Raw genomic sequence first — 23979 nt, 5'->3', positions numbered from 1 at the left:
GCTGCCAAAACAAGTACATGTTCTTCAAGCGTCACGTCCCTCCCACAGCTCCACAGCTCCTCGAGTGTGGAGAACAAGCCTTTTCTCCGGGTTAAGACTTGGCACTTTAAGAATATCACAGAGAATGTCAAGAAGAATCAATCTTTCGGGTCTGTACAATTTCACTTCAATATAAAAAAATACATTAATTTAATAAACTGATAGAGGTCCTCCTATAGCTTTCCATAGGGGCGTTACATTATGTTCTAATGCAGAAACTACACTCCAGCCTATAACTTATACATACATAACTATAACTTATACATACAACCATAACTTATACATACATAACTATAACTTATACATACAACTATAACTTATACATACATAACTATAACTTATACATACATAACTATAACTTATACATACATAACTATAACATATACATACAACTATAACTTATACATACATAACTATAACTTATACATACAACTATAACTTATACATACATAACTATAACTTATACATACAACTATAACTTATACATACATAACTATAACTTATACATACAACTATAACTTATACATACATAACTATAACTTATACATACATAACTATAACTTATACATACATAACTATAACTTATACATACAACCATAACTTATACATACATAACTATAACTTATACATACAACTATAACTTATACATACATAACTATAACTTATACATACAACTATAACTTATACATACATAACTATAACGTATACATACAACTATACCTTATACATACATAACTATAACTTATACATACAACCATAACTTATACATACATAACTATAACTTATACATACAACTATAACTTATACATACATAACTATAACGTATACATACAACTATACCTTATACATACATAACTATAACTTATACATACATAACTATAACTTATACATAAGTATAACTTATACATACATAACTATAACGTATACATACATAACTAACTATAACTTATACATACATAGCTATACATTATACATACATAACTATACCTTATACATACATAACTTTACCTTATACATACATAACTATAACTTATACATACATAACTATACCTTATACATACATAACTATACCTTATACATTCATAACTATGACTTATACATACATAACTATAACTTATACATACATAACTATAACTTATACATACATAACTATACCTTATACATACAACTATAACTTATACATACATAACTATAACGTATACATACAACTATAACTTATACATACATAACTATAACGTATACATACAACTATACCTTATACATACATAACTATAACTTATACATACATAACTATAACTTATACATAAGTATAACTTATACATACATAACTATAACGTATACATACATAACTAACTATAACTTATACATACATAGCTATACATTATACATACATAACTATACCTTATACATACATAACTTTACCTTATACATACATAACTATAACTTATACATACATAACTATACCTTATACATACATAACTATACCTTATACATTCATAACTATGACTTATACATACATAACTATAACTTATACATACATAACTATAACTTATACATACATAACTTTACCTTATACATACATAACTATAACTTATATATACATAACTTTACCTTATACATACATAACTATAACTTGTACATACATAACTATACCTGATACATACATGACTTTACCTTATACATACATAACTACACCTTATATATACATAACTATAACTTATACATACATAACTTTACCATATACATACATAACTATAACTTATACATACATAACTATAACTTATACATACATAACTAACTCACCACACAATGCGTATTAGGGGCATATATAAGCGTTTATATTTGAGCTAATATGGTTTATTATTATTTGTATTTACTTGGGAAACATGGACACATGGTGGATATTCAAATGGTGTAATTGTTTGTATGTGTGTGCAGATGATACACGTTTCTTTTGTCTTTACAGTATAGTGTAGTTCAGCTTCTCCTTCTCACAAAAAATCAGTTTCTACTGTAAAACAAATGCGAAAGTAACATTTTCTGTACACCACCTCCTTCTCTCGATGAAGATGTTGGAATGTTTCTCAGCGTGGCATAAAGCTACCGCCACAGAAACAAGCAGGTGACAAATTACAGGTCAGATTGGTGGAGAAGCGACCTTGCTCACGAACAGAATGCGTGTTTTTCCAAGGTCTTTTAGGTTTCGTTTTTTTCCCCCGCCCGATCATAGCACCTGTACTTAAATAAATAAAGACAAAAATATTTAATGCCATACAGTGCCAAACCCATGGAGACGCAGGTGGGGACACCCCACCAGATTTTTACAAACAACAGGATATCCAATCTTATTATGGTTAATGTTTATTTATGTTCTTGCTGATCATGAAATTCACACTTCAGTTTAGCAGTTCACATTTAAGTTTTCTCACAAATAATATTGTACATGAATATGTTTAAAATGTAAACCTTGAGAAGAAGCAAAAATAAGTTGCAATTCCATATTCTTTCAAAGTAGTTCAGTGTGTGCCGCTCATAATGATATAATACACTACCAATAGAACGATTAGCTATCACTTTGTTGAATGCTGTGTTGGGGCCACAGATTACCGAACAATTTCAGAACTATTATGGGATGAGGTCAGTCAGACAAAGGTTCTGCTTGAGAGGGAGAGACATTTGAAACTGCGCAACAACTAGGGAGATCAAAAGAGAAAAATTGCCCCTGTTGCATAATAACTTGAGCTTTATATCTCTGGTTGAGATCTTCCGTCTTTCAACTATTCCTCGACCTGAAAACTGGTGAGACACTGCTTCAAACGCTGCTGATGAGAAGCTTTGATTGACTACAGTCACTGACAGTTGACTGACAGTTTAAGTGTTGGACAGATACAGACTCCTCTGTCGTTTGTATCACTCAGATTGGTCTCTCCACATGGCTTTGAATACATTAGGCTTATTGACGAAAACGAAAAATGTAACAAACATCTGTGAAAAGTGAGTGAATCTAGGAGCGTTTGTGGTTAGAAATGGTTTGAAACATCCCAAAGTTTCTCAAAGAGAGCACCCAGAGAAAAATACAATCTCAAATATATACTCTGTCAAGACTTATCTTAGTCCTCCAGAGGCAGCAAGACAAAGCTCACACATTTTGAAAGTCTCCAATGGTAAATGAAGCGTTTGAGGAATTGCAAAGGCCGGGGAACACACATATCCGCACCCACAAAACCTGACAGTTACGTTTTATAACCTTTTTGTGAAAGGACTTGATGGGTAAGCAGTCAGCCTGAAAATGTCCCCTGTCCACCCACATCAACTGAGATGTATGCACGTGAAAATTAAACTATGTATCTAATATGATCTTTTTCATATTATGACCTTTATGAGGTTTTAGAATGGCCGAACACTTTAGTTATCAGCTATCACCATCTTTCAATCATCTATAGTTTGTTTTTGTATGTGTCTGGAGCCTCTTTGAGCAAGTTTGAGCCAGGGGCAGGACACAGTAGAGACATATTTAATGCTTGCATTTATAGAGAGTTCTTAATTTGGGGATTTTCTCATTTTGGTCCATAGTGGACTTAAGACTTTTGGTCTCACCTGAATCTCGATGCCGTATCCCAAGTAGACAGTCACAAAGTAGTTGCACTCCACTCCAGGGTCAAGCGTTTGCCGGATTTCGATATTACCCTCGGGGTCAGTGAAATTCATACTGCAGGCTTCTGTAGGAGACAGTAAAGATATGAGTTATTCCCTTTTTCCCGGACCAGTGATCTCTCTGACAGCCCACCTGTGTCTCTGCGGACGTCTAAACCTCTAACTATCTCTGCACACTCCCTGTCTGACGCAGCTCGTCTGGGGCCTACAGCCCTCCATGGCCCAGTGGAGAGAGCGGCCAAGATGCATCGGGGGAAATGTGATTGTTTTTGACACGTATCCCGAGTGGAGAGATGAATAGTTGGTGTGGGGCAGCTGAAATGAACACAAGTCTAACAGTGACCTGCTTTTTCATGCTAGAGACTCCCAGGGGTGGGAGCGTGGAAGTTTTTGACTGGCTCAGTTTTGGTGAAAAATAACAGGTGCTGAAATAAAACCGAAAAGTCTGGAACAACACAAATATAGTTACAATTTCTGACATATTCATAGGCATAGCATCAGGCGGGGCAGCTGCACATGGAACTCTAAACTTTTAGGAGACACCTGTGTGTAAATTCTGATATCTTTGCTCAACCAATGTATGATATTGAATTATACTGAGCTTTGTCTACATGATGTGACCTGAAAATGAGTTCAGCCCCACATTAAATCAAACATATTTATGCACATTTTTGATATATTTTTCTACTGTTATTATTTATTGTTGTATGTTGCACTTTAATGCCATAGCTGGCTATAGACCCCTTTCTGATTCTGAGTCTGAAATATGTATATATGTATAACTAACCCACAAACAACGACATTTAAAACATACTTACGCATGAAACATAATGCTTTTATTCAAATAATACACACTCAATCCAACTCCCTGTTCAAAAGCCTCAATGAAATAAAATTGGACTGCTGTATCTTTGAAAATGAGATGAAAGGCCTTGTGCTTACCAGATGTTTGCATGCTGGTGATAGTGGTAGCTGTGGACTTCACAAGGCCACTTCCAAAGCTGGCCGCTGAAGTGAAATCATCAGTGCTGCTTTTATTTTTATTCTCTCTCCCTTCTGCTTTTTCTATCCGTGTTGAGGATGACGTGGTGCTAGCTTCTGGACTATTTCTTTGTGAATGTTTTTTATTGTTATCGCTTTGAGGTGTCACTTGTGTTGTTAGAGCACCTGTGGTTGGGGCTAGATTTCTTGCCCTGTCCACTGTAGGTTTATTTTCTTGCAGAGATAACGGCGGCCTGGGCGTGGAAGGGGTAAAAGTTGTTAGGGGCGAGGTCGCGGCTGGGGTGGCTTTCGTGGCAATGTCCGAAAACGGTGGGGCGTCTTCATGGGGTACAATCTGGGTGGCAGAGTCGCGTAAATCTGATTCATGTAAGACACTGGGCATTGTGGGGTACGCCGCCACGGAGCCGTCCCTCCTAAAGTAATGCTGGTCTCCCTGGAAATCTCTGGTGAGAAGCTGTTCGTGGAGGAGCATGCCCCTCAGGACAGGCTGGTGGTTGGGGATGCGTTCTGGGGGTGCCGTGGTGACCGGGTGCACCTCACTCTCTCTGTCCTCAGTGGGCGTGTGGGTGAAGAAGTCCCTGTGAGCCTCTGGTGTTCGCCTCTCAACGCCTATAAGTGCAAAGAAAATACAGTTGAGTTAGGAGTTATGTAAATGTAGGGAGCCATTACCAAAAATAACAAAACATTTATGACACATTTGAGTTCATTTTACATGATTGCAAAAGTCACAATCACAGAGAATTTTGGCAGAAATGGGAGGATAACAATTTTTACAGATTTCTGTCTGCCAAGTCTGTAAGGTTCATCAACAGTTTCATCCCCTCCACCATCGCACCTTTTTGTAGTTTTTTGAGTAAAAGTTGTGTTTTACTCCAGAGATTATCTTGTAAAAAAATAATAATAATAAAAATTGTGACAAAAATGGAACCGCTGCACGCTGTCTGCAGCTATAAATAAGATATTTTATATCTCGTCAGACCGGGACCCGGAGAGCTGAAAGCAGCTCTCTGGTGCCTGGGTGGTTGATATCAAACAGTGCAAGAATCTGAAAATAAATGCATCTTAATATTATTGAATTGCCAGTGGGTTTGCAACAGCTAGTGAGTTACACTGATTTAAAAACCCACTTCCAATTTTGTGGTGTAAAAATCAAGTAAGCACATTTGCTCTGGACTAAATAATATTGTTGTGCTCTTGTTTGCTTTGTTAGTGATGACAGCTCTATTTCAATGCTCTATCGACAACAAATTCCATTAATTGTTTTTGTGGCCAATAATAAAAATTCTGATTTAGAAACTTCTCCAGTTAGTTTACAGTGTTCTTTAAATTGTTTCGTTGGAGTACATTCACTAGCACATATTTGTGTTACTCTATTGTATATCTATTGCTGCCTGCCATCACTCAACATGGCAAGTTCATCCCAAGGTCACACTATAATGTTTGGTGCGGTGTGCAGCACGAACTCCAATTGGTTTAAAAACTGCATTTTGACAACAACTAATATTTGGACGACATGAGCATCAGTTATTTTTTAGAAGCCATTTACAGTCTGTTATGATAGTCAGAAACTGAAAATCACATCTGTTGTACAAATGAGCCTGTCAAAGAAACTCATTTTCAAACAAGCGATAATGAGCTGTACTTTTTCATCAACATCAGTTCTACTTTTGAAAATAACACAATACAAATACAATCTTAGCAGTCCAAATCTCACTGTCCTCCACCTGTCAATTTTCTAAAACAATTCAGTAAAGTCAGAGATATTTGGAATTGGCTTGCTTCCAACAATTCTCTGAAGTCGCACATCAAAAACATGTTGCTATAATTGAACCATCATCCACTGGCGTACAGAAGATACAAGATTGGTTATAGTGGAGTGATTCACTTTTGCGTATTTCTTTAGATCAGACAGAATTGGTTCAAAAAGATCCTCATAACTTTGGCATGCAACATTTGAGATGATTAAAAAACTGAAATCCGTCCCCGCCCTTCAGCAGAAACTTACCAGCACCTAAGTTTCAAAGACAAAAGCACAACGCTCAAGTGCAGTGTGTCTTTTTGACAGTATCATTATAGAATCATCAAGTATGACCACAGATAATCTACAGGAACGATGGTAATGAGATGAGAAGCTGGGCTCCTGTGTAATTGTCCCTCGCATCTAGTGTTGCTATTTTAATAGGCTCACTTGTTAGCAATGTTAGCATCTTTGGGGAAGGTAGCACAGATGGTATAAGGCAGGCATGTCCAGACTAAGGCCCGGGGGCTAAATGCGGCCCTCAGACCAATTTTTGTCGACCCTCCGGCTTTCTGCTAAGTTGGTCCAAACAACAAAAAGTAGTAGTTTTTACTGTAAAATTGGAGAGATTGAAGCATTTCGATGTTATACCAACATAATATTAATGTTCCAAGTCTTATTAAAGGTGTGGAGCTATAAAAACTATGTCAAATGCAAAAAATCGACATTTTCGGGTTGTTTGTGGCTCCGTATAAGTTTCAAAATGCTCTGAGAAAAAAGTTTGGACACCCCTGGTATAAGGAGAGGCGCAAGAAACAAACCATGGGCTGTTATTTTCAGGTAAGCAAAGGAAATATATAGAATATTTTATAGGAACTTATATTTCGACATAAATATATTCTGATCTTGAATGTGGTTATCCAAGGTAGTTCAGTACAATGCATTGTAAGAGTGCAGTCCAAGGCCCATTAGAACAGACAGGAGCAGCGGATGTGCCTGTGGAGATCCTGGCAGAGGCTTGCAGAACACCAATTTTATTATCAAAGGCTATTTCACAATCACCTGCTGCAGGCAGTGTAACCTTCGAGTGCAACAACACTGTAGGATGAAGCGGTGTAAAGGGGCTTTTCATGTTTGTACCTCCATGGAAGATGTGTGTGGTGTGCCTAACATGTACAGTGACAATCAATCCAACACTCAAGGAGATTGTTGTCACAGTTTAGCGTGTGACAATATATTATATTAATAATATACAACTTACTTGATATTCTCATGTTACAAACTCTCAAAACAACTAGAACATCCATATCCATCTGCTTTTATTCAAGCTAAAATGAAAAACAAATCACTAGTTCCTGTAGAGAGGATGCATATATCGGACAACTGTGCTACATTCAGTGTTTTTGTGGCTGTTCCTATTCAAATAAGCTCAATAAATATAATTGAAAATGCATACCTTCAGTCATTATGTTAATTGTCTCAGCATCCAATTATATTATGGACACAATTCAACAACTTTGCTGCTGCTGCTTAAAAACTGCAGTGAAAAATAATAGTGTTTTCTTTTGTGGTTTGATCCATAATAGGATTCAAAAAGATCTCCATCCTTTGCTCCTAAAATCCTCTGTATTATGTTCTTATCCTTGGAAAACAATTTTGCAGCCTAATGACAGCTCTCAGGTCAGACTTTTCATATTTACCTTATTATGCACTACATTTTCTTTATACCAGCCGCTTAATAAAACCTCAAAGATTTGCTGTCCCATCGCTGCAAATCCTTAAATAATTGGGTGCAAACATGAGCAAACGCGAGCTCCTTTTGTGTGTGCCGGCCTTTGATGGGGCAGTTGTCTTTGAATGTGATCAAATATTAGAAGTCTGGCTGCGACTTCCTTACAATAAGATATCTACTAAGATTTGTTTCTTGTTTTTAAAGTTTTAGTGGGAACATAGTGTCTTTTTGAATTTGCCCAGCTTTTCTCCTTCATGAAAACTCACACAACATACAATTCAAATCTAGAACAAAGCTTCAATATGGTCCTTGAAACAGTACGGTTTACAAATGTGATAAATATTGACAAAATCGACCGGTTGAGAATAATCCTCGTCTGGCCGCGTTGGCGTACACATGTTGACATGAAACAATGGCATCTGTTTTGACACGTTAATTAGCTTGCATTCTGGGTGACAGGTTGTCTTAATGAGGCGGAAAAGCTGAGACTTGAGATGAAAGGATGTGGTTGACACAGGGAAAGAATGACGGGGAGATTCTCCGGCGACGGCTTCTATTAGCTCCAGTTATTCAGCGGGATAAAGGAGGAGGAAAAGCCCCGAGGTGCAAGTCAAAAGATTTATTTGAGATGTTCGGTAGAGAAGGGCTTAATGTGAATGGGGAAAAAAAATGTCTCTCTCTTACGAACCCGCTTCAATTCATAACATTTAACAACCCATCGCAAGAAATACTGGACAGCATTAATTTAGAGTGCACCCTGTATCAATTTGTAGAATTCTTATAGCTTTTAATCCATGCAGCTACTGTAGCCATCAGCGTTGTTCAAATGTACAAGTTTAACTTAAACATAGACAAAGAATCAAGGGAGTTGCAGTGCATTGCCTATATTAAATCCATCTATAATCTATGACTTTGGTGCTTAGACCTGTAAGGTTGAAAAAAGAGATGAGGTCAAATAGCAGTTTGAGTCTGGTCTGAATGCTTCAAGTAAGAACTATTTGTGTGTGGAAGTTAATGTTACTGTGTGTTTTTTTAATTAATTAACCATACAAATACAAATAAACATAACAAAACAATCCATTATGAATGACTTTCTTTAAATTGGTTCGTTGGGAGGAAGCTCCTTTAATTGGACAGTGCTGTTAAAGCCAGTGTTTGTTAAATTTCTTCACGATTTACTGAATTAAATAACACTTACTTATTCTGCAGCCACCAGCTGATTTGGGCGTATTGATTTAATGCACTCTTTCTTGCATATGAAAGAGCTTGTTAAGTCGGTTCGCCTGAGGGCAAACGCTCGCTCTGGAAAACTGACTTTGTCTTATTGATTCTGTAAGGATTTCTGCAGCAGGAAGCATACATTTAAATTTTAATAACAAATATTGTGTGAGTGTAAAAACAAAAACCCACAACCAGAAACGCCATAAAACATCACAAAACATCATAAAACATTTGAAATAGAGGGCGAATAATGCTGATACAGGACAATTGTATAGCGTTATACCCACTGCTAAAAGTTTAATCAGGAAAAAATAAAATGAGTAAACAATTTTGCAACAAAGCTTGTGGTGGGCTGGCAGCATTGACATGTGCTTCAACACTTTACTGGCAGAAGCAACAACACCATATTTATCTTCCTGGGCGACATGAGCAATTCAAAGACCTTTTGATGTTCTGAGATGGAACAGAAACGCTTCCTTGTAGCCTTATTCTGTCACAACAAGAAGAGCCAAAGCTGTGTTTTAAAGGCACGCTAAGCATAGTTGACACATCTCACCACCAGAGAAAATGAGGAATGTAACGGGACGGCTTCACTGCAGGTAGCAAACGCCTCTTTACAACAGGAGAACACTCACATGACAAGAAAACTTGGATTATATGCACAAAATGTTCAAGCGCTCACAGTAAACTCTGAAGAAAACAGAATTCCCAGACTTCATAAGGGGATATTTTTGTTAGATTTTTGTTTAGTTTGCTTCATCCAAACATAATATGTTGCTTCTGAAGATAACCTCTCCTGGTTAAGTAATGTACATTGTGCACTGCCCATCTCATCTGAAAAGAAAGTGATGGTTATAGCTGCTGCCTCTCTCATCTCAGTAAATTGTCTACAATATTTTCTCTCTGAAATGCTGTTTGTATAGCCATACATACAGACCTGTGGACCCAGATATCCCTCTCCTGGTGAAGTGGTCCCTGCCCTGTGTGGACGGTCCCTCATCTGCCTAAAGAGTGGGTCCAGTTCGCCTCAGTCGGTCCCTCATCTGCCTGAAGAGTGGGTCCAGCTCGACTCAGACGGTCCCTCATCTGCCTGAAGAGTGGCTCCAGTTCGCCTCCGACGGTGCCTCATCTGCCTGAAGAGTGGGTCCAGCTCGACTCCGACGGTCCCTCATCTGCCTGAAGAGTGGGTCCAGCTCGACTCAGACGGTCCCTCATCTGCCTGAAGAGTGGGTCCAGCTCGACTCAGACGGTCCCTCATCTGCCTGAAGAGTGGCTCCAGTTCGCCTCAGTCGGTCCCTCATCTGCCTGAAGAGTGGGTCCAGCTCGACTCAGTCGGTCCCTCATCTGCCTGAAGAGTGGGTCCAGCTCCAGTCTCCCTCGTGTCCGTCTGTCCGTCTGTGAGAGTCGGATCTCTCCTTCACTGGAACTCCTCCAGGTTTCTACGCTTTTTTCCCAAAGAGGTTTTTTTTGTAGTTTTTCCTGGCCGAGAAGGAGAGTCTAAGGACAGAGGACCCTGGGACATCGTCCCTCGCCACCACAGACATTGTCTGACTTCATCGCCACCACAGACATTGTCTGACTTCATCGCCACCACAGACATTGTCTGACTTGATCGCCACCACAGACATTGTTGATTCATTTCTCCCTGTGGCCCTCAGAGGCAACTGTTGTTGTGATTTTGGGCCTTACAAAAATAAATTGATTTGATTTGATTTGACATACAGTATCTCCAAATAAAAGTACCACACATATTTCTTTGTGTCTCAATTTGTTGGTCTGCTCCAGAGCAGCTGGGCTTGAGTCTGAATAGAGTGGAAGTGTGGAGTGAGCGCGGAGAACTAGGTTAGTTTCTCATCGAGCGGTCGATGCAGGATCAATGCGTACAGGTTGGAGACCTCACTGCAGTGATTACAGAGAAGCAGCTAGTGCTACCACACCACTATCATTTCACCAGCCTAATTGGTTGTTTACAGTTGAAGCTGCACCGACTGGAGCCCAAACACCGAATCCAATGTTGTGTTCAATGTTTTTATTTTAATTTTGTGCTCATATTTATTTTGATGGATGTGGATTGATGAATAAAAGGCAAGGACATACAGAAGTGCCATTGACTATTACATAAAGAGGGCTACAAGCTGAACTCAAAGCTCTCTCACATTTATAATTAGAAAAAGTACAAATGCATGTCCAATCATTTATTTAACAAGCTTTCTTCAGAGTACAATTACCACTTGCTGATTGGACGACTTTTCATCTCTACTCTGCACAGTGGCAGCAATTATGTTTAAAGACAATGGACCCCTCATAGTAGTGCGTATGACTTGTAGGCTATAATAGGGAGAAAGCGATGGGTAAAAGCTCTCTCGTGTGGTTGTGATAAACATGTTTTTTTGGTAGCTTTTTTTAATCAATTTTAAAATGTTATATACAACAACAACAACAAATTAAAGCCGCAAGCGGCATCTAACGGCCCTCGCGGGCCGCCGGCCTTCCGACTCTGCACTCTCCATTTTACAGAGATGGCGCTAACGCGCCGTCATTGTCTAAGAACTAAGACAGCGACACATTGTACATGTACAATGCTGTGCTTAACCAGTGCAAATGAACACAAATATCGGTCGAGACCGTGACACTTGGAATAAAAATATGGATAACTTTTGATGCCCCGCTTGTGTAGATGATTTTCCCCAAATATGAGTTTGATCGGGCAATCGCCCTAGGAGGAGTCTGTTAAAGTGTGAAGCATAAAAATGGTAATTTTAGAGATTTTGCGGTTTTCCCATTTGTGACATATATTTGTGGCTCCGCCGCACAGAGACAGTAGCACTTAGAATCAAAAGATGGATAACCTTTGATGCCCCACTTGTGTAGATAATTTCCCCCAAATATGAACTTGATCGGGCTATCGGCCTAGGAGGAGTTCGTAAAAGTGTGAAGCGTAAAAATGTGGTCATTTTAGAGATTTCGCTGTTTTCCCATTTGTGACATATATTTGCGGGTCCGCCACACAGAGACCGTAGCACTTAGAATCAAAATATGGATAACTTTTGATGCCCCGCTTGTATAGATGATTTGATGATCCACCCCTGAAGATGAGTCTCACCAAATTTCAGGTTAATAGGGCTGACGCCCTAAGAGGAGTTTGTGAAAGTCTAAAGTGTAAACATGTTCTGGCGATTTCCCCATTGGAATAACATGGAAGGTTTCGGTAATCGTTACGGCAAAGCCATAACAATTATGACATGGGTCTCATTGACTTTTTTGATGGGGATGCCAAAATTGAGTTGTGTGTCAAATTTCATATAATTTCGCAAAACTAAATATTTAACCTCCATATAAAATCTGTAGGGGGCGCTGTGGCTCCAAATTAATTTATTTCACTTCAAGTAGGTTTAGGGCAAAGAGTTTAACAACTGATTCTAATTTGACGCAATTCGGACTTTATCTGCGCAAACGGCAGAAATGTTAAATTTGGGAGATTTCTGAAATTCTTGCTATTGCTATTCTTGCCATCATTACGAGCGCTTACGCGCTCGTCATTCCCTTTCCCGTCGGGGTGCCCCACCCACTCCCCATAGACTTCCATTGATTTGAGCAGATACAAGTATGGCCCATGCCTGCGGCATGGATTATCTGAGGGCTCCCGCAATGCTGCGGGCCTATTGCTCCCGCAATGCTGCCGAAGGCAATAGGCCCTCAGGGGCTCGGGCCTAAAAAGACACAAAGACAAACATTATATCCACCCATTTTTACACAATGCTCTTCTTCCCTGCTGCAGAAGAATGTTCCAAAGGTGTCCATTTATTGTGTCCATGGCAGGGGTTTTGAAGCCCAAATACATAGTTCTGAAGTCAAGTGGGATGGCAATGCTGAAAACAATTTCAAGTGCTTTGCTACTCTCAATATTTCTGAACAATCTCAAAACACAGGGTAATGGTGGGCCACTTGCCAACCACAGTTTCTCCAGCTACAAGAATTTCCCTGTGAATAGTGGGCACTTTGCCATTGCATTATAAAAAACATGAGTCATTTTTCCAATAGAATTCTTTCCCAACATTACATTTTGTGATCCTCCATTTAGATGTATACAACAAACATGCTTTTCAATCCAGAAAGTTGAAAATTAATTAAATATGAATATATTTCCTCCGCCAAGAAAAACACAAAATTATAGCGCACCATTGAACAAAAACATTGTCTTAAAATGTAATGAATGAACTCCAACTAGGAAATGACAACATAACAAATGCTGGCAAACACATCCACCTCTAGTCTGCGGTAATTACTGTGATGTTTTAGATTTTCTGAGTCATAGTGCTGTGTATGCTGAGAGAGACTCCTGGAACAACAAGATTACTCAACCTCCATTAGCACCTGCTTGTGTTGCGAAAAGCTCATTTTGAACCAGTTTATTTATTAGGGTCATTCTTTGTTACTAAACTAGAAATATGACCATGTTGACAAAGATGTTGCCCACAGCATGTAATGGCATATTTCTATTTAGAGTTGGGAAATTATACCTCGCAGCCAGCCAATTTAGATTTATTGTGGCAAAGGGATGCATTTGAGGTAAATAATGCACCGTGGGCTGTCAGAACAATGTGATGTTGATTTGTTGCTGGCTAGATGCCACGCAGATGTACAATTTGACTGAAACTGAAGAAACTTTTGAGCAAACCAGAGGTGTTTTAACATGCAATGGTGCTTTATTACAGGACTAATGCATAAATTACAAGTGGTAATTGCAATGGCACCTACTTTACTGTTATCGTTTGAGTGGCGACATGAAGACAATAAAATAGCATTTATTATCCACTGGAAAATTAGCTTGTATGCACATTAGAACATTTTCAGGGTGTGTTAGTGACGCAAATGAAAAACCTCAGGCATTTCATTCATAAATAGTTTATGTTCTATTTAGATTATATTAAAACACTCTCATAACTAATTAAATGTGTCTAATAAATTAAGCTCTGTAATGATTTGAACATAACCTTTGCATTAACAGTACAAGCTTCTATTTAGCCATTTAGAAATACCAATACCACATAAATTAATCATTTTGATTCCAGTCAGCTCTGTGTTTCATTGCTCACTCAATTCTTTCTTTAAACCACTTGTGTTGTAGATGAATGATTGTTGTCAGAAATAGGGTAACCGCCTTATTTAGCACAAGACCTCATTCTGAACAGTGTCTGCTCAGTGTCCTAATTCCAAAGAAACTCAAAGCTTCCTGTTAATTTGTGAAAATTGTAGGTTGCACAGTGTCCATGTTATTTTGAAATAGTTTATTTAACTGTTTTGAGGCACTCAGTTCTATTTCCACTTGTAATGGTAAAGGTTAGCACCATATAGGGTTAGGAATCATGTGTAAATGTTGTCTTCTGACTTTGAACGCAGACAAAAAAACAAATCCTGACAAATCTACCAGAAAATACTTTAAGTAAGAGGAAAGAGCCACAGTAAGCGTCTGCATGGAGCTCTTGGGGGCATCTATTCATGATCTCTGCCCTGTATTCAGCTCTGACAATGCGAGCCATCCCCATACGGACTGTCAGTTGTAGCCTCAGTTTGACATTCATTTAAGTTAAATAGAGATAGTCACCAAACACATTAAATATAACACTAATAAAATGAATCAATCTAACAGCGATGTGCCCATCCCGGAGACACCTGTCACGCTGGCAATGTCAAACAAATGTGTGTCTGGAGTGTCGGCCCGTGTGGTCCAATAGATTTGGTTCTCCATCTGGCGGATCGCTAAGCACGGACAAAATGTGTGATTCATGCCAGCAAAACTGTTAAATTGAATGAATAGATTTCGGTCATGTCTTTGTGATTTTAATTCATCTTTTTTCCTGTTGTGTGAAGCACTTTGTCACATTAAACATGTTTAAATAGTAAACGATATTGATAGCATATTAAATAGTTTGTACACCTATGTGTTGACACAGACTCAAATTGATGAATCACAACAAGGGCCATGTCACAAGTCAAGACACCAAACATTGCAACATTTTGAGTCTATGCATACATTTTTTCCATCACTTTCATTCTTGGTAACTGGGCAAGCGCTCGATCACTGCTCTTTCTGACCCCTTTATATTGAAGCTCAGTCTCCAATCCCTTTTTTTTCATTACGTGTGACATTTCCTCCGGAGCTATGAGCTTAGTCTTTGCCCTGATGTTCCCCGGATTCATGACAATCCCACAGTCTACGGTCCAACCAAACGAACGAGCAATCATCGGGGAATCCTCCTCAAGATGACTACATAGACAGGCCCTGCTCCCCTTCTCCTCGTGCATAAATCAGCCCCATCGTCCAACACAGAGGGAGGAAGCACTAATAAGACAAGACAAGGCACACTTGAGGACAGCTGCTGATTGGCGTCAATCTTCTAATATCCAGGGGCTTTATTTCCGTATTATTACAGAGAGCCGCTAGACAAGCCAATCAATAGCCTGCTTCCTATGGGCCCAAAGCTTGCACATCACACGACACGATCTATCTGCAGTCTGGGAGCACGGCAGAGTTCAAGAATCCATTTGAAAAGTGAGATACACCAACCATTGCGGCTGCGTATGGTGCTCATGTTACGATTATTTGAACGCAGATTGCAGAGAATAATGGGGTGAGACTGATAAATGATTCTATTAGCGGGCTTAATGAAATGATAATTTAATTTAACTTGTGGGTGTGACAGGTGCAGGAGTGTGTGGATATATATTACTGGGGGAAATGACGAGGAGAAGTTAGGCAAGCGTGAGGCTGGGTGACAAGATGACTTTTCTTAAACCAAACAAAAGGTCGCCGCTAGAATTCTGTCGCATGAATTTAAATCCGTGGCGGTGATCCCAATTTCACGTTTTGCAGTCGGTAAAGTGATGAGACACACCCAGATGCTCCCAGTGCCCTTTGACTTCATTGAGCGGAACCATAACTTTTCCCTTTTGTTCGCGCGTGGCCTGTCTGCCGCGGTTCATCGGCTGTTGTCTTTTTAGAAAAACTGTAATGGTGAATAAAACGCACTCATACAATCTGACCTTTAGTTGAAGCAGAACAAACCCGGACCATTTGCATGAGCGAGACAGTTAAATGTAAAATATTAGCTGCAGAAGATGGTAGAGACAAGTCTGAGGACATTTGAGCTCCATGGCTAATAAGCTGTTAATTATTTTCTACAAATTGAAATAGCAATAGGGCAAAAGTATTACAATTCTGATAAGATTTGCTCATCATTTTTCAGAATTCAGTTCACACATTCATGAACACCAATAGCTGAGAAAATACTGAAATATCACTGCTAAACTAATCAAGAATCCCATGCAAATGTTTGTGAAAGATTAAACTGTTATTTAACATTACAGGATCTGTTTTTGTTTGTAGCAGAAATTCTTTTACCCAATAAAATGGTAAACTTTTGTAAATTTTGTAATTGCGCCAATTTAAATTGCAATTTTGACTTGATTGTGATATGTTGTGCAGCCCTCAAATGGACAATAAATATACATAAAAAAGACATCTATTAGTCTAGCCATTTCATACAAAACAAATAGCTGTTTACTGTTTACTGGCAGAAACAAGACAGCACTTTTTTATTTAATAAGCTGATTATGACTGCTGTAATTCATCCAACTGAAATGTGAAATATTTGTAATGTAATTTGAACATTCTCCCGCCGTCTGTTTAGTGCTTTGTAGTACATTCTGCTTGAGATGAGAATGGAGCTCAACAGTCTAGTTAAGGGATAGAACATTTCCCCATAGACTTTTCAAAATATTAAATACCGTATTTACAGTTTTAAGGAAGAACAGAGGCTAATCTCCTTGTGCTGTTCACTCCAAAAAACGCATTGAAATCTTAAAGTTTGGTTATATTAATTCATAACTTAGCAGGTTCTAACATTGTAGAAACATATTTTAAGAAAATGATAGGTCTTATGGCGTTCAGCCCAGCCCCAAGCTTTCAAATCTTTAATATTTTTTCAGAAAGCGTATGATACAAAAATGAATAGGAAACTGACTTCCTGAACCAAAAGGTTTGCAATCACTGTTGAGGTCCATAACGTGAAAGATCCTTGTTTTATTTCAATTTGCCAAAGCGCCACATCCCCCAAAATACTGAGCTGCATGTCTCTTTTCACACCTCATTGCCTTCCATTAGAGTAATCTGTCTTTTCATTTCTTCTCATTTACTCCATGGTGAAGTCAATTAAGAATGTAGCTGTGTTTCAAACAAGACCTACTGCAACTTTTAAGAATCGCTAATGGATCTGACGCTGTGGATTAAGTGTTGAACATTTTGGAGTTATTATCTTTTTATTTGCCGAAGGTTTCTGTGGAAGTGTCTGTCAGTATCCACATTGGGATAACACTGCACATTTGCTGAGCTCAAAGGCAGCGTGATTGATGTTTCCCTTTACACCCTCCTTCATATCCTCGTCCCACAACTATTCTATCAGAAAAGCTTGGAAAAGCAGAGGTAGTTTGCAGCTTCATTTCTCTACAGCACTTACACTGTGTAGCTGCGTGGGTTACTATATCTCACAAGGCTGCGAATACAATTAGAAATCAGTCACAGTCAAAGACAGAGGGACAAAAGCGAAAGAATAAAGAGTCAGTCACTCTTTCACATTTTCACTCTTTTCAACAGAGAAAAGTACAAATGCTGACCTTGTGCTGAACAAAAAAGGAAATTACATGGTACAGTCTACTACGGTGACCAGCCAGAATAAATCACTTTCCCGCCTCTCTGTTATTGTCCTGACCTCTACCAAACTCTAAACCATCTTTCCTCATCATTAACTATGGTAATCAAACTCCATCATTGTAATTTTTGAGGCAAACCGTCGTCTGATAATAAAATAGAGCGCTCATATAAACTAAGAAGTCAAGGTAATCAGTTACTATGCAATTTCAGGGGTTTATAGTGAAAATAAGTTCTGGAACTTTTCTTTTTATATGACATCACATTAAACTAAACTAAATATGGACCTGCAACTTCAGAGAAACAATGTGACAAAACTGAATCATTCAAATAAACAGTGTGTGAACCCATCGCACCAAGTACAGTGTCTTTCACAAATGTTAGCACAGATGTTATTTATGAGCACTACAGTGATGGACAGTGAACAGCCTCCTCAATGCAGCAGAATCCTGCCTCTCAGTGGGACTTCCCCCCCTGGAGAATCAGCCTCTTTTAAAATAAGCCTTTTGGCAGTGAGGCAGCCTCTGCCTCTGCTACTCTAGACCTCATTTAAGACCCCACACAGGTCAACTGTGCTCCTTAGGTTGTGAATGCCCAGCTGTTTGCTTTGTGTGATTATAGAGCAAACACAATGTTGCAGGCCTTCCTATTAAACACCCCAGCAGTGCATTCCAATAGAAAGCAAGAATGCCATAAAACTCCTAAATTGCTTTCAATGTATAATGTAAGAAAATACATGTTAATCTACAAAAATAAAATAATATCAGATAAATAATCTGTTAAAACAAATGTGTTTCTTACATGTGTGTTTGTTTCCTTGACAAGCTGTGGGGGAAAAACTAAACTTTGAACAAACAATGCAGCAAAAGCCAAGTTTAAGGTCATGTTAAGGGCAAATGTGATCTGTGAGCGTTCACCGCGTACATCCAACTTTCACACGCCATCCTCATTCCTATTTTGTAAAATGGCAACCTAAATTGCACCATGTATTTGATGTGCACTTTGCTGCAATAAAGAAAGATTGGTCGAAGTGCCACAACAAAAAGCAACACGTCTGAAATCACTTTGTTTGATTCTTGATAGTTTGGATCTTTTAAGGGCCGCAATGCTGTGGCAATAGAGAAGGCAGCTATTAGGTTATCTGAAAGAGATTTGATTTTCTTCTCTCTAAACATGGCAGACAGATACTATCTTCACTTCTTTCATCACAAGAGCCTCATTTTCCCTCCATTTGATTTCAGCTTCTTTTCATTCCTATTCCTATGTTAATATAAATGAACACTCTTGCTCTTTTTAATGAAAGCCTTCAAATTATGGTTCAAGTTATATAAAAGCCACTATATGATTAATTGACTATGACCATCACATAGCAGTGGGGTTTTCCTTTCATACCAGCCGTGGTCAATAGAACCTCAAGATAATGATTCTTTAATGCTGGTTATAAAAAAATAAAAAACAGGAGTATAACATCATAGAAAAAGTCAAATTTGCTGTTCAAATCAGGCTGATAACATTTGCTGTTGGCTAGCTGCATAGTAACACTTCTAATCTACGACGAGCTTGGGTCGTTGTGTTATATTGTGGACATTTTAAATCACAACATTGATCTAAAACAACTTTAAATACATGTCAGCTTTCTTCCACATCGAAAACTACTGCGCTGCCCCTTTCACGGGACGTCGCCCTTTGGAGAGCTGCAGTTCATGAAAGCAGCAGATTAATATTTATTTTTTTCATTTGTGCTAAAATGGCCTTGCAACGCAGCTGAATCCTACATACTTCACAGTTTGAGGAAATAAAATTGCAGTAGATAAGAGCAGTGGGCGTGTATTGGTGGGGTAACTGGGCAGCAGTGGACACATGAGAATTTAATACTCAAATATGCATGAATCAATAACAACTTTGAGTGGTTTCATGAGAAGGGAAAACACTTAAAAGCTCCTAAAAGTGCATCTTTGCTTTCTCCTTTAACATCCAAGATTTCTCAATGGGGAATGTGGTCAATGAGGAAACAACATTATAACATAGACATATGATTAAAAGTAAGTTTGACATCATATTGGACCCTTCATGTACTCTGTGATACATATCATGTGTTGGCTATGTAAAGCAATGACAGGAATATAGAAAATGCACACACAGGATGAAAATGAGTGCAGCCAGAGCATTAGAGTGGGCTATTTTAATATGCCTGCTGCACGTAATGTAGGAATGAGTTTTATTTGTTGTGGCAGAGGGATGCCAGAGAGCACAGCCAGGTGAGGGCCTGTGAGCGCACACGTCTCCAAACATAAACGTGCTAAACCAAAACACAAGCGGCCCATTGGGAGGTGAGGGGAAACAATATTAACACTGACAGTGATGGATGATGCTGCTTCCTGTACAGGTCTGTGAGATACGAGGCCGTTCAGAGCCGTGAAGCTCAGCGCACAGACCAAACCTGCGCTAACGCTTACTCCAGAGGCTCATTCACAAACAGGGTCAGTCAGTAATACCTCTGCACTACACATTTAATAGAATACATTTGTATTTGTTAAGCAACATCTTGTAGCAGTGCGTAGGTCCATGGTTGTAGTAATTGTTGTATTTACTGCTAATTCAAAGGTTTATTTCAATGCTACTGCTCTTAGCAGTAGCATTGAAATGCTTCTTTATTGAAATATTTCTTCATTGGAAGATTTCCTTTACTTATTTTTGTGCAATAGGCCTAGGTTCATTGGTTTTGAGAAAAAAAAAAAAAAAAAGCTTGGCTCCAGGCATCCAGTTTGTGAGCATTTGGCTCATTTGTTTTGTGGGGGAAAATATAGTCAACCTAACATTTTCCTGACTCAAAAAGTTGCTGCACATATTTTTTGCTGAGGTAAGCTATTACCGGTAATTTGGGAATATCAACAACCAAAGTACCATCATGAGTATCATTCAGGGACGATTGAGGTTTTATTTATTGTGAAAATATTTCATCATGTTATGTATGCTGTCCGCCATGAATAGAATACACATACTGGAAAAGAATCTAAGAACCTGGATTCACACGAAAAAGAAAAAACTTTTGCTGCCCTATTGACATGTATTTTTGCTCCTATGATGCAACTGCCCTTTAATCAATTTGGGTTCATGTAATCACACACATTCTCATTTAGATAGCCCTCCCTAAATGTAACAGAAAAATAAAATGTTTCATTAATATCGGACTCATTTACTTTGTAATGTGGAGAAAATATAGCCTACCTAAACCTATCCTGACTCAAAATGTTACTGCTCATATTTTAAATACAAACACCTCAAAATATCGGAAATGAAACTTCTAAATGTTGAAATATTGAACGTAAGCCGGAGAGTTAAGGAGTAGTTTGGAGATATTCTCTGCTCTGAATATACTGCATAATCTTTCCTACTCCATTGCAGCGCAGTGATTTCACTGCAGAGTTCACTCAGGCATCTTCCCAAAGAGCAATAAAATAGTTTCTATAAGAATTCAAATATTTATACAACAGTCAAGATCATTTAAATTATTTTACAGGCCCAAACTATTACAAAGTCAACCCTTTATAACAGTATAATGATAAAGAACCTGGATTCACACCAGAAAAGAAAACGTTTGCTTCCCTATTGATCCTGTGTTTTGTACGTATGAAAGTATTTTTTGCTTGTACGATGCAGCTGTTCATTCATAATTTTGGATTCATGCAATCACAAAAATTATCATTTAAGTAGCCTTCCCTAAATGTGACAGAAAAGATGCTAATTTTCATAACAACTGGCTTACTAAACCAGAGCTGATCTGCTTAGAATATGAATGAGATACAAATACGATTAAAATATGTAGCAATTCATACCTCCAATCTCCAGATACACAGCTCGGAGTGCGGCCTCATGTTTCAATCAGGTTACGTGATGTACATTACTACAAGATTACGAGAGTTGCACTGGAACTATCGCCTCTAAAGTTGCCGCAGAGGCAGATGGTGAAAACAAAACCCACAAGATGAGGTCTCTCGACAGGCAGCTGCTGCAAACTTTTACTGATTCTATACTTTTCCAAAAGTTATGAAAAAAAAGTGATCACAGTTTCTGATCTTATTTTATATATTTATTTTTGTGCTTTATAGCTTCACCAAAAATTGGATTTCAAGCCCGGCTAACCTAAGAGGATCCTCCAAACATGAGTGGAGCAGGGGCAGATCTGTGTGAGTGAAAGATACAAGAGTGAAGACGAGAGTGGTTTAGGCTGAGTGGATACAAGGGGCTGTAAAAGACCTTTTAGTGGCCAGTCATTCATCCTTCTCATCTGTTAATATGCATTTTTAATGTTTCAGCGCCTGTTCCTCTGGAGCCACTTTACTCGTATTGGAATGGACGACTCTAATGTTACATCATTAGTCCTTCTCCATTATTTAATTTTCACACAATCAGCCAAGACACAACAGTCTGGAAATTTCATTTACATATAATATGGGAAACAGATGCTGCAGAGTTGCTAAAACGAAATGTAGAATGTGAATTTAAGGACTTCCGGTTATGGCGGCGCGTTGACCTGACGCACCAACACCGCTGCTGCAAATCTTGGCTTTAAAATCATCGTTTGACCCCCCAACAAAGAACAATGGATGCATAAACAAGGACGACACAAGTCTGGTAACACTACGGAACCAAAACAAACGAAGTTGACAGTCCACGGCCCCATTGGAAAACAGCCCGCATCACAAGGTAACGAGGCTAACAAGGCTAATATGGCTAGCAAACCTGATGCAGACGGCCGCAGTCCCTCCCTGCCGGTGAAGCAGGGTCCCGCCGGTCCAGATAAAAATTCTCACAAGTTCTTTACAAGGGAAAGGGGAGAGAATATGACGAATCATCAGTTATTACTCATGATGTCCAAAATAAGACGCAAAACGCAGCGTGATATGGTGTCTCTTAGAAACGATAGCTGCCATATTCCCGGCCGTATTTGCTGCAGTCGCCGCGAGCTGAAAGCAGGATGAGTAACCGAAGCACGCATGGACGAAGTCGAACAGCGTATTTCAGACATTACGGATGATCTGCATAAGGGAGACCAGGGTGACGGAGTTGGAGAACAATATTATGAAAAATAAGATCCTGGGTTTGGAGAACAGATCACGTAGAGCCAATATAAGATTTATGGGGGTCTCAGAGGGAGAAGAAGGAGAGGACACTGTAGGTTTTCTGGAGAAGATAATATCTGAGATCATCTTGGGCTCTGGAGTTGAGGTCTGGTCATAAGGTTTCTTAACGATTGTGTGAAGGAACGTGTCTTGAAGACTGCAAGGGTTAAAGGAGACCTTCAGTACAAAGGCAAACATGTCTTTTTTGCTCCAGATATCCCATATGAGGTCCATCAACAAATGTTCTACCACATCTGTGAGGAGCTCAGGAAGAGAAAACTGAGGCATGGGTTCTCTTTCCCAGCGACTCTTCTGGTGACTTTTGAAGGTGAAAAAAAAAGCACTCCGGGAGAAGCAGAGGTGCTCCTACCGAAGATTCAAGCCACAGAGAACTTAAGAGTACGAGAGATGGAGCCACCATGGTGATACATTTCTGTTAGTTTGAAGAGACTGATGATAGTGACATGATTTATTTGTTTTCAACATCAGACATTACGCTCCATGTTGGCTGGCTGCTTTAGTACATCAACTCTGTGACTAAATACGTCTACTAAATGTGGGAGCTTGGATTTGTGGGGAATTGGAAAATACACACAGAGTGCAGCAGGGGAATGTGTCAAATATCCGGTTCCTTCTCGAGGACTGGTCAGGAGGAGTAATGACGCTTTATTTAAGGGAAAAATGTCCAACATCATTAAGACTTATCTGAATGAAAATTGCACTGGGGATATTTCTCAGTCTTCCAAAGCAGTCTTGAGAGGAC

The 23979-nt window shown here is 38.9% G+C and overlaps 1 protein-coding gene across 3 annotated transcripts in view; it reads right to left on the bottom strand.

The window, feature by feature from the left end:
• The window catches only part of LOC140360974 (seizure protein 6 homolog), a 195942-nt gene that overhangs the window by 142280 nt on the left and 29683 nt on the right, over positions 1 to 23979 (bottom strand). For all 3 annotated transcript variants that reach the window (XR_011926945.1, XM_072446514.1, XM_072446511.1), the window contains exons 2-3: positions 4636 to 5304; positions 3637 to 3758 (exon numbers count right to left, since the gene is read on the bottom strand). Coding sequence is in view for 2 of the 3 variants with exons in the window: in XM_072446514.1 (XP_072302615.1) it covers positions 3637 to 3758; positions 4636 to 5304 (791 nt within the window). In the remaining variant the exon portion in view is untranslated. The remainder of the gene's footprint in view (positions 1 to 3636; positions 3759 to 4635; positions 5305 to 23979) is intronic.

This window comes from Eucyclogobius newberryi, unplaced genomic scaffold (assembly GCF_026437365.1).
Source record: "Eucyclogobius newberryi isolate DKJ021-1_F unplaced genomic scaffold, fEucNew1.0.hap1 SCAF_15, whole genome shotgun sequence".
NCBI lineage: Eukaryota > Metazoa > Chordata > Actinopteri > Gobiiformes > Gobiidae > Eucyclogobius > Eucyclogobius newberryi.
Note: the sequence above shows the minus strand (reverse complement) of the source record. Positions and strands in the feature narration are given on the sequence as shown.